General features: G+C 45.7%; 1 protein-coding gene across 1 annotated transcript in view; it reads right to left on the minus strand.

Moving 5' to 3' along the window:
* Positions 1-12163, minus strand: part of LOC109883810 (nuclear factor of activated T-cells, cytoplasmic 3-like) — an 88068-nt gene that overhangs the window by 52335 nt on the left and 23570 nt on the right. The window contains 1 exon segment of the mRNA XM_031815018.1: positions 7817-8984. Within this exon segment, the coding sequence (XP_031670878.1) occupies positions 7817-8984 (1168 nt within the window).

The following is a 12163-nucleotide window of genomic DNA, read 5'->3' on the forward strand; positions in this document are numbered from 1 at the left end:
GAGCCAGTTATAAAGACTTGGCTACATTGAGCCAGTTATAAAGACGGGGCTACATTGAGCCAGTTATAAAGACTTGGCTACATTGAGCCAGTTATAAAGACTTGGCTACATTGAGCCAGTTATAAGAACTTGGCTACATTGAGCCAGTTATAAGGACTTGGCTACATTGAGCCAGTTATAAAGACGGGGCTACATTGAGCCAGTTATAAAGACTTGGCTACATTGAGCCAGTTATAAAGACGGGGCTACATTGAGCCAGTTATAAAGACTTGACTACATTGAGCCAGTTATAAAGACGGGGCTACATTGAGCCAGTTATAAAGACGGGGCTACATTGAGCCAGTTATAAAGACGGGGCTACATTGAGTCAGTTATAAAGACGGGGCTACATTGAGTCAGTTATAAAGACGGGGCTACATTGAGCCAGTTATAAAGACGGGGCTACATTGAGCCAGTTATAAGGACTTGGCTACATTGAGCCAGTTATAAAGACGGGGCTACATTGAGCCAGTTATAAAGACTTGACTACATTGAGCCAGTTATAAAGACGGGGCTAGATTGAGCTAGTTATAAAGACGGGGCTACATTGAGCCAATTATAAAGACTTGGCTACATTGAGCCAGTTCAGGAGCTCTCAGTATGTGTTCCATACAGCATGATAAAGGTGTTCCTGTTCTGTTACAGTTACAGGGAGACACAGTTTGCTCTAAAACAGCACTTTGCAGTACAAATGGGGAGAAATTAAACATGTGTAGGTGTGTGTGCGTCCATGGTCTATGAGTATGAGGAATGATACACACCACTGTAAGCTGTCCTAGCAGGCAGACATTTACACCACATTATGCCTCTCTCTACAGCAACTAGCCTAACCACGAAGGCTAGCCTAACCTTCTCCGCTAGTCAAAGAAAGTCACTAACCATGTTAGTGACCAGGCCTATTGTTTCTTTATGTGCCCCGGCAGGTCGTGGCAAAACTAAAATTGTGCTTTCAACAGGCCATGCTATGTCAGACAAACATGCCACACAGAAATGCCCTCTACTCAGCCCTCACACAGCATGCAGACCACAGACACAAATAAAATGAATGTTAACTTGCTAAAGGCCAGGGAACTCAAAAAGAACTCAACAGAGTTACAAAACATGAGTCAGTCAGTTTTTCCCTATCCTCTATGGCTCTATCGGAAGCTGGGCAGCTGGCTGACTCCGAACACCATCAGTCAGGCTAAATGGGAGAAATGTGGTGGCTGGCTTTCTTTGGAGCCGGTTCACTGAATAAACTGTTGTCCAGAGGAAAGAATGACATTTGAAGAAAGATAGAAGCACGTGTCTCTAACATTGTGGTCAATGAGGGGTATTCTACCACTGGCATCTGTTCCCATGCGATTTTGAATCAAAGTAGGCTATAGGACAGCCTGTCCTGGTAGCCTAGATTCCCCCACAGCACATGGCAGAGGAAAGCCCCCATGAATATGATCACATTGCATGCTATAAAGATGTACTGCACGAGTCACAACTATTCTAAATAAAAATGTAAGCTTCTCAGACCCAAATCAAGTCTATTCCTGGACTTCGAAGCCATTTGAATAAGAATTCTCCAATGAGCACGCTTTGTAGTCCAGAAGTAATCTTAATCTAGGTCTGTGAAACCGCCTCTAAAGGTTTAAGGCCTAAAAACAAAGGTGGGTGTAACAGTGGCTTGTCTCGTACCCTCCAATGCCACCGACATAACACCGGAAGTGTATGTTTTCCCTGGCCAGCGGCCACAGTAACACAAGACGGGTTTGGTAGCTAGGAAACCTGAGCGTTGTGGCGGGTGGAAGGAGCGGGTTGAGCAGAGGTCGGAGCCTGGATTAGCGTAACCTTTCTAGGGTATGCTGCTCGGTACCGCGGGGCTCTGGGGCTCCCAGTCTGGTGCTACAAGTCACCACCTGCGGCCTACAGCCGCTCCCCTGTACATCTCTCATTCTTTATTTAACTTTTATTTAACTAGGAAAGTCAGTTAAGAACAAACTCTTATTTACAATGACGGCCTACCAAAAGGCAAAAGGCCTCCTGCGGGAGAGGGGCTGGTATTAAGATAAAAAAGAAATAACAAAAAAAGAAAAAGAAACAACAACAATACACACATCACGACAAGAGAGACAACACTACATAAAGAGAGACCTAAGACAACAACATAGCATGGTAGCAACACAACATGGCAGCAGCACAAACATTATTGGGCACAGACAACAGCACTAAGGGCAAGAAGGTAGAAACAACAATGCAGCCACAACTGTCAGTAAGAGATGGAGATAAAACTGTCCAGTTTGAGTGTTTTTTTTGCAGATCGTTCCAGTCGCTAGCTGCAGCGAACTGAAAAGAGGAGCGACCCAGGGATGTGTGTGCTTTGGGGACCTTTAACAGAATGTGACTGGCAGAACGGGTGTTTTTTGTAGAGGATGAGAGCTGCAGTAGATCTCTCAGGTAGGGGGTAGTGAGGCCAAAGAGGGTTTTATAAATAAGCATCAACCACTGGGTCTTGCGACGGGTATACAGAGATGAACAGTTTACAGAGATGAACAGTTTACAGAGATGTATAGATTGCAGTGATATGTCCTATAAGGAGCATTGGTGGCAAATCAGATGGCCGAATAGTAAAGAACATCTAGCCAGCTCGAGAGCACCCTTACCTGCCGATCTATAAATTACATCTCCATAATCTAGCATGGGTAGGATGGTCATCTGAATCAGGGTTAGTTTGGCAGCTGGGGTGAAAGAGGAGCAATTACGATAGAGGAACACGTCTAGATTTAACCTTAACCTGCAGCTTTGATATGTGCTGAGAGAAGGACAGTGTACCGTCTAGTCATACTCCCAAGTACTTGTATGAGGTGACTACCTCAAGCTCTAAACCCCCAGAGGTAGTAATCACACCGGTGGGGAGAGAGGCATTCTTCTTACCAAACCACATGACCTTTGTTTTGGAGACATTCAGAACAAGGTTAAGGGCAAAGAAAGCTTGTTGGACACTAAGAAAGCTTTGTTGTAGTAGAGTTTAACACAAAATCCAAGGAGGGGCCAGCTGAGTATAAGACAGGCATATACAGTGCCTTGCGAAAGTATTCGGCCCCCTTGAACTTTGCGACCTTTTGCCACATTTCAGGCTTCAAACATCAAGATATAAAACTGTATTTTTTTGTGAAGAATCAACAACAAGTGGGACACAATCATGAAGTGGAACGACATTTATTGGATATTTCAAACTTTTTTAACAAATCAAAAACTGAAAAATTGGGCGTGCAAAATTATTCAGCCCCCTTAAGTTAATACTTTGTAGCGCCACCTTTTGATGCGATTACAGCTGTAAGTCGCTTGGGGTATGTCTCTATCAGTTTTGCACATCGAGAGACTGAAATTATTATACATTTTTTACCATTCCTCCTTGCAAAACAGCTCGAGCTCAGTGAGGTTGGATGGAGAGCATTTGTGAACAGCAGTTTTCAGTTCTTTCCACAGATTCTCGATTGGATTCAGGTCTGGACTTTGACTTGGCCATTCTAACACCTGGATATGTTTATTTTTGAACCATTCCATTGTAGATTTTGCTTTATGTTTTGGATCACTGTCTTGTTGGAAGACAAATCTCCGTCCCAGTCTCAGGTCTTTTGCAGACTCCATCAGGTTTTCTTCCAGAATGGTCCTGTATTTGGCTCCATCCATCTTCCCATCAATTTTAACCATCTTCCCTGTCCCTGCTGAAGAAAAGCAGGCCCAAACCATGATGCTGCCACCACCATGTTTGACAGTGGGGATGGTGTGTTCTGGGTGATGAGCTGTGTTGCTTTTACGCCAAACATAACGTTTTGCATTGTTGCCAAAAAGTTACATTTTGGTTTCATCTGACCAGAGCACCTTCTTCCACATGTTTGGTGTGTCTCCCAGGTGGCTTGTGGCAAACTTTAAACAACACTTTTTATGGATATCTTTAAGAAATGGCTTTCTTCTTGCCACTCTTCCATAAAGGCCAGATTTGTGCAATATACGACTGATTGTTGTCCTATGGACAGAGTCTCCCACCTCAGCTGTAGATCTCTGCAGTTCATCCAGAGTGATCATGGGCCTCTTGGCTGCATCTCTGATCAGTCTTCTCCTTGTATGAGCTGAAAGTTTAGAGGGACGGCCAGGTCTTGGTAGATTTGCAGTGGTCTGATACTCCTTCCATTTCAATATTATCGCTTGCACAGTGCTCCTTGGGATGTTTAAAGCTTGAGAAATCTTTTTGTATCCAAATCCGGCTTTAAACTTCTTCACAACAGTATCTCGGACCTGCCTGGTGTGTTCCTTGTTCTTCATTATGCTCTCTGCGCTTTTAACGGACCTCTGAGACTATCACAGTGCAGGTGCATTTATACGGAGACTTGATTACACACAGGTGGATTGTATTTATCATCATTAGTCATTTAGGTCAACATTGGATCATTCAGAGATCCTCACTGAACTTCTGGAGAGAGTTTGCTGCACTGAAAGTAAAGGGGCTGAATAATTTTGCACGCCCAATTTTTCTGTTTTTAATTTGTTAAAAAAGTTTGAAATATCCAATAAATGTCGTTCCACTTCATGATTGTGTCCCACTTGTTGTTGATTCTTCACAAAAAAATACAGTTTTATATCTTTATGTTTGAAGCCTGAAATGTGGCAAAAGGTCGCAAAGTTCAAGGGGGCCGAATACTTTCGCCAAGGCACTGTGAATAGATGAGAGAGCCTCCTACTGCCTGAGCTATGTTGTTGATGTAAATTGAGAAGAGTGTGGGGCCTAGGATCGAGCCTTGGGGTACTCTCTTAGTGACAGACAGTGGCTGAGACAGTAGATTTTCTGACTTTATAAAATGCACTCTTTAAGAGAGCGCTAGTTAGCAAACCAGGCCAAAGACCTCTCAGGAACACTTAGACGGCCCACAAGAATGGAATGGTCTACCTTATCAAAAGCTTTGGCCAAGTCAATAAAAATATCAGCACAACATTGCTTAGAATCAAAGGCAATGGTGACATCATTGAGGACCTTTAAGGTTGCAGTGACACATCCATAACCTGAGCGGAAACCAGATTGCATACCAGAGAGAATACTATAGACATCAAGAAAGCCAGTCAGTTGATTATTGACAGGTTTTTCCAACACTTTTGATAAACAGGGCAAAATAGAAATAGGCCTATAACAGTTAGGATCAGCTTGATCTCCCCCTTTAAATAAAGGACACACCGTGGCTGCCTTCCAAGCAATGAGAACCTCCACAGAGAGGAGAGACATGTTAAAAAGGTTGGATATAGGCTTGGTGATGATAGGGGCAGCAACCTTAAAGAAGAAAGGGTCTAAACCATCTCACCCAGATGTTTTTTTAGAGTCAAGTTTCAGGAGCTCCTTTAGCACCTCAGACTCAGTGACTGCCTGCAGGGAGAAACTTTGTAGCGGGGCAAGGGAAAGAGGGAGGAGCATCGGGGCTAGTCGCATTAGAAGGGGTGGGAGATGAGGAAATGTTGGCAAGGAGGCATGACTGAGTCAAATAGGAATCATGACTTAAGTGGTGATTAAAGAGCTCAGCCATGTGCGCCTTGTCAGTAACAACCACATCATCAACATTAAGGGACATGGGCAGCTGTGAGGAGGGTTTATTCTCCAAGTCTTTAACCGAGAGAACTGCTCTTTAAAAAGTAACTAACATTGGCCTTCCGGATAGCCTGAGTGCACTTATTTCTCATTTGCCTGAACGAGATCCAGTCAGCCTGAGTATGCGTGTGCTGAGCCATAGAGCCTTTCTAAATGTCATATCAACCTGAATACCGGTATGTGAATATGTATGTCTATGGTTAGCCCTGAGGTGGGATGGACTAGCCTGGTTACAGATCTTTTTGTGCAGTATAGCCAACTACAATGGTCATTTTCATGCCCATTGTCAAAACAGCAAACAAATCTGGGAGGGACTATATAGGAGATATAAGATATAGGGAGGGACTGGGAGGGAGGGCTCCCTGAATCCACCCCCAGTCTGTCTGAGGCTCAGACTCGGAGCCCCCCGCCCCATGCCTCTGTTTCCTCCACCACCAGTCTGTCTGAGGCTCAGACTCGGAGCCCCCCGCCCCATGCCTCTGTTTCCTCCACCACCAGTCTGTCTGAGGCTCAGACTCGGAGCCCCCCCGCCCCATGCCTCTGTTTCCTCCACCACCAGTCTGTCTGAGGCTCAGACTCTGAGCCCCCCGCCCCATGCCTCTGTTTCCTCCACCACCAGCCACTGAACACTGACAGCCACCCAGCAGACAGACGCCAGGACCATCTGTTCAGCAGAACACCTCCCAGACACAGCTTCTCTGACTGGAGACTAGGGTTGTCACGATACCAGTGTGGCGATACTACGATACCACATTTTCCTTGGTAAAAGAAAAACAGGAAGAAGACTAAACTCTATGGTTGTTTTCAAAAACTCTATGGTTTATTTTCAACTATAGGACTGTTATGTCATAAGAAATTATGTCTGCTTCATTTTTTGTTTCCTTGCCACGATACTTCTGAGTATCGCGATACTGGTATCATGGTGACAACCCTAGTGGAGACACTTCCAGAACCTTCTACAGCAGACAGGAGAGATCCCCCCCACAGTCACAGCACTCACTACATCCAACAGTGGAAGCCTACTCTAGTCCTAAAGACCTAATCATTTTGTAAATAGTGGTTTATCCTAGATATGAATATACTCTTGTAGCAGGGCATTAGACCACTATAACAAGGTACAGTGTTGACCCCTTTCTGGAAGGTGTCTGTGAATTGGCAGCCAGACTGTGGTGTTTCAGGAAGGCTGGGTAAAATGGTGGTGGTGTGGCCCCTCAGCCATATGTGACCTGTGCTGATTTATAGCGCTTAGGGGCCAGAGCACACAAACAAGGCTGAGACTTCATCTGCTGCACACATTGGGAGAGCAGAGAAGGGAAACTTTAACCCGCTCTTTCTGATAGAAGTCAGTGCGTCACGACGATCAAGAGCTTCTGGTTACGCCGATTTCCAGATAAAAAGTATGTGTGTGTGTGTGTGTGTGTGTGTGTGAGAGAGAGACGTGCGCATGTGCTTCCCCCCAGGCACCAATAACCTTATGTTACACTGTTGTGCTACTTCAGACAGCGCCATCATGTCTCTGTGGCTCATTAAATGTTTCAGCCCATGTGGGTCTAAAGAAGTGACTTTCCCAGAACCTACAATTTGAGAGCATTTGAGTCAAACCTACAGACAGTTATACCGGTGCAACCTACTGAATATTATACTAGTGCACCTCTGATAGGTGCAGACTAAGTGCAGTGTAGTTCCCCTGTTCCAATTCAATTAGGCTACATAATTGTGACTCCGGAGATCTGGATATCCGACTGCAAGCTCAAATTTGAGGAATGCTTGCCAATGGCTTGTCCAAGCCATTGCATAACCACTTCCATCATAAAATAGTAGTACGAACAGTGTCTTAATGCTCTTATTGGGATCAAACAGGCTACTGAACATTTTGTTCTTTATCACTAATCCTATAAAGGTCCCATAAAGGTTCCTATCTGTACCTTTCATGTACTCTACCTTGACCTAGTAATAATAATGACTCTGATGAGTGTGTATTCATTCTAAATGCTGACTAAAGCTAAAGATGACTTGTGATTAGTGTTGCAAAATATCTTCCTTGGTTATTCAGATATCCTGGTTGGAGGATCCCCTCCCTGCTTATTCCCTCCTGATTCTGGGAATCCTCCAACTAACACTTATTTCCAACTCTATCTGTGATTGAGAGGGTAGGTACAGGAAGTGACATACCTGAAGATGGGTGTGTGTCCTGGTTTGGGTTTGTTCCATGTGAAATGTGAGGGCACTGAGAGAAACTGTTCCCCTGGCCCGTCCTTCTTCAGGGAGTGCAAGGTGTCTTCCGAGGGAGAGTCCATGAGGGGGGATCCGTTCCCAGAGTCGTCCAGGCCCAGGTCCCCCTTTCCCCCCATGGAGCATGTCCGGTCCTGGGAAGTCTTCCTAGTCTTGGAGGGGATGTCTGCCTCGGAAGGGCAGCACTGGAACATGCCCATGGAGGGGCTTCCTATCCAGGTGTCCTCTGTCACGCTGCCCCTTGGGGACGGCTCGGGGGTGGGGATCGGGGAGTGGTGTGGGGACACGGAGCCCACCGGGTAGCAGATGTCTGCGCTGGAGTGGCGTCTCTTCCCGCAGGGTGAGGTGGGGCGTGAGGAGGGGCGGGACGGCGGCCGGGGGCTCAGCCAGTTCTCGTCGGTGACGGAGGTGCGTGGGGAGTGGCAGGGGGAGACTCGGGGGGACAGGGAGTGGGAGTGGTGAAAGGCAAGGTGGTGGTGCTGATGCCCAGCCCATAGACCCTCCTCCAGGACCCCAGGATGAGGGGAGCAGCCAGGGGAGGTGCGGGGAGACCCCAGGGTAAACCTTGCGGCCGCTTCGTTCAGCTCAGAGTCCACGTCATCGTACACGTGGGAGAAGGACTCACAGGACGAGGCGTCTGAGAACCAGCTCCTGGAGGACAGGGAGCTGCAGGGGGACGGGCTGAGAGTTGAGTCCCGGTATGAGTGGTCTAAGGGCAGGTACAGGTGGTCCCTGGACAGGGGCCGGTCCCCATGGTGGTAGTCCCCATCATTACCTCTAAGATTGCCCTCGTTAGCGTCCATCTCCTGCTGACAGCTGGGGGAGATAGAGGTGATCTGGATGCTAGGACACTCAAAGGCTTTGGGAGTCCCCCCACCCCCACCTGCAGGGCTGGATTTGTTTTTATTGACATTGTCCTGGACCTCATAGTTGGGGTCGAACACCTTGTGGGACTGCAGGCGCTGATGGGGGGAGGAGCTGATGACTTGGGAGTGGGAGTGAGGCTGCATGCTGCCATTGCATGACTGGCCCATAGACTGGTTGTTGACCACGGACTGCTGGCCCACATTGAGGATGTAGAACGACGTATTGTCGTCAGGCTCCAGATCTGAAGAGGAATGATGGAGAGAAAAAGGACCATAAGTCACCATCACAATAACCGCTCTATGGGCCATACAATACCTATTTGCATTATATGAGGAGGATGCTAAACTTGTGATCTGGCAATGCCTTTGAACTGAATTTATTTCAACAGAACATTAATTTGACCCCTATTCCTGTGAGATCGGAGCCACTGCACCGCCAGGAGAGTGATACGGATAGACCCAGGCAAACAGCTCCACTATCTCCCTGACAAACACCTTTATTGGTGCTTTATTCCTGTGAGATCGGAGCCACTGCACCGCCAGGGGAGTGATACGGATAGACCCAGGCAAACAGCTCCACTATCTCCCTGACAAACACCTTTATTGGTGCTTTATTCCTGTGAGATCGGAGCCACTGCACCGCCAGGAGAGTGATAAGGATAGACCCAGGCAAACAGCTCCACTATCTCCCTGACAAACACCTTTATTGGTGCTTTATTGCTGTGGTTTTCATTCTGCTAGTCTTGAACAGGAGTTGGCTTGACACACACATACACACAGGAGGAGTTACTTTGCTTCGCTGCAAACAAGGTTAGTCCTCATCTACAACAGTAGGTACATTATGGTCTACTGATAGGCTACCTCCATTCCACCAGACATAGTCCTACATTCCAGAGGGGCGGGGGGATGAGAGAGATGCGTGTGTGTGTGTGTGTGTGTGTGTGTGTGTGTGTGTGTGTGTGTGTGTTTAGACAGGCAGAAAGAAAACGGGCATGGTTCCAAGAGGGATAACCGATGAGCATCGCTCCTCAGGAAACAAATTCACACAACGGTGCATGCTCTCTCCTGTCATCATGGCAGCACCAGCACTCTAATAATACACATCAGCCCTGCCTCAGTGATGGTCTGGCCACACACAGGCACAAAGACAGGCACACACAGACACAGGCACAAATACAAGCACGCACGCACACACACAAAGGATAGGTGGCTCACAGACAACAACCGATTGTCCAACAACACCACTCTATTTGTAGTTATTGATAAACTGGCTGGACCTAACTGGGACACGAACACAGGACAGCGTCACTACACGCCCCTGGACTCATCACGAGAAATACACCATGTCACGTTCTATTCCATAGTTCTGTTCAATATTAGGACTTAGTACAAAGATGAAGAGAATTTGCAATATTTAACTTTGTGAAAATACAGTTCACTTTGAACTACTGTTGCAGCAGTAGTGTAAATCACTTAACATAGTTGTGCTGTGCTCTCCTGTAAAGTACAAATAACCTAACCAAAGGTGCACATAATCATGATATTTACACACCCAGTTCATGTCATGGGGGTTGTGAAATTTCAGTTCCATTTCAAAACAGTTTCTGCAAAAAAGCTGGTTCTTCGGGAAAAAAAACACTTTGAAAGGATCATAAGAAGAGAAACAAATCCTGTGCGTCAACATATTTAGGAAACCACAGTCTTCTAAAGCTAAAGATAAGTGGAAATATCAGAATCAGAGTGTAAAAAGGAACATTTTAAGAGAGGAGCAGCCTACTCAATTCTCCCTCCCTCCCTCTCTCTCTCTCTCCCCCTCCCTCTCTCACTCCCTCCCTCTCACTTGCAGCAGTCTATTCATAGCTGCTCCACAGTGGCCCTGCCTGCCTGTCAGTGTCACAAGACTGCTGTATCCTGTGACGACAGAGGAAGACAGCATCTGACTGACGGAGGGATAGACGGAATGTATGGTGTGTGTGTGTGTATGGAGGAGGACAACAGAGCGGGTCAACAGCCTGCTGCACTGTGCCGCCTCGACCCGCCCCCCCGAGCCCTCAGAGGAAGGACAAGACAACACACTAACAAAGGCATGGCGTACAGTATGTGGAAGGATATACTAACTAAAGCACTGCTATCGGGCTGGATAGTCATACACTGTAGGCCTATCTTTCCATAGCATCTGGAAAAACACACACATTTACTTTGTGTTGTTCCGTTACTTTCTAGTCAAGTTTTACAAAATAAATAATTCAAAAGTAGTGTGGCACGGTATACTGAAACGCTTGTACTTTTCCGATTCCAGAAGCTGAAAAACGATTCGGTAGTAGAATTAGTATTACTATTGGTACTTCTGTCAAATGTTTTTCACGGCATCTACTGATTGAGAGAGGATCAAGTCTATCATTGCAGTCCCCTTGTAGCACAACAATACGCTGCCTCTAGACTAGCCTGTCCTGAGGAACTCGCTGGGAGTCTGGGCTGCATCACCACTTGCGCTGCACAGAAGTTAACACGCTTAAACGTCATGTAGAAATGTTGATTACTGTTCGCTAAACAATGTCCAAGAGCTACATAATACAACACTTTACAATGCAGAAAGTGTGTGTGTGTGTGTGAGAGAGAGATAATGACGTCATGGGTCTTAAAGAGACAGCACAGACTTTGATCAAAAAAGAGAATACTTCTTCTATGCACATTTAGTTGATCAGTACAATATAATAAGTCCCAAATGGAAGAGAAACAGATTGTTTTGATATCTACAGTCTCGTGAAATCAGTGAAAACAAGCTCAATAACTAAAAGGCATGCACACATCCTACTGAATATGATTTCATCTGTATTGTGAATAAGCCTAGGCTAAATCTTGATGACCCAGTTTATCAATAGACAAGAGATTTTCCATTCAAATAAATTATTACCATTATGTTGTCATGTAGTTATTTGTTTTACCAAAGCCAAATTGATTGTATGACTGACTCATTAATGGATACATTCAAAAATGTAATGACATCAACTGCCATTCTGTGACTTTGGCTAATATGCCTTCCTTTTTCCCTTGGTATTGTGATGGTATCAAGTATTGTGATAGTAAACTGGTATTGGTATCAAAAATCTAAATACTGGTATCGTGACAACACCCTTCAAAAGGCACAGGATTGGACAGCCCTGGTAGTTTCCCACGCAATTCAATAAATGTAGCCAATTCAATAAATGGTCAACGGTAGAAATCGAGTTAGACAAACCTGTAGGCCAATACTTTGTGAATCACATTGCATTAAAGAAATCCATTGGGAGGTTATGAATTGAAAGTGGAAAACAATTCAGTTTACATTAGCCAGAAGTAAGCACTCAAAATACATTTGCCTGGATATTTAAAGTGCAAAGAAGCCAATATTCACTGCCAAATGCAGACATATTAAGAAGGG

This window comes from Oncorhynchus kisutch, linkage group LG3, assembly GCF_002021735.2.
Source record: "Oncorhynchus kisutch isolate 150728-3 linkage group LG3, Okis_V2, whole genome shotgun sequence".
NCBI lineage: Eukaryota > Metazoa > Chordata > Actinopteri > Salmoniformes > Salmonidae > Oncorhynchus > Oncorhynchus kisutch.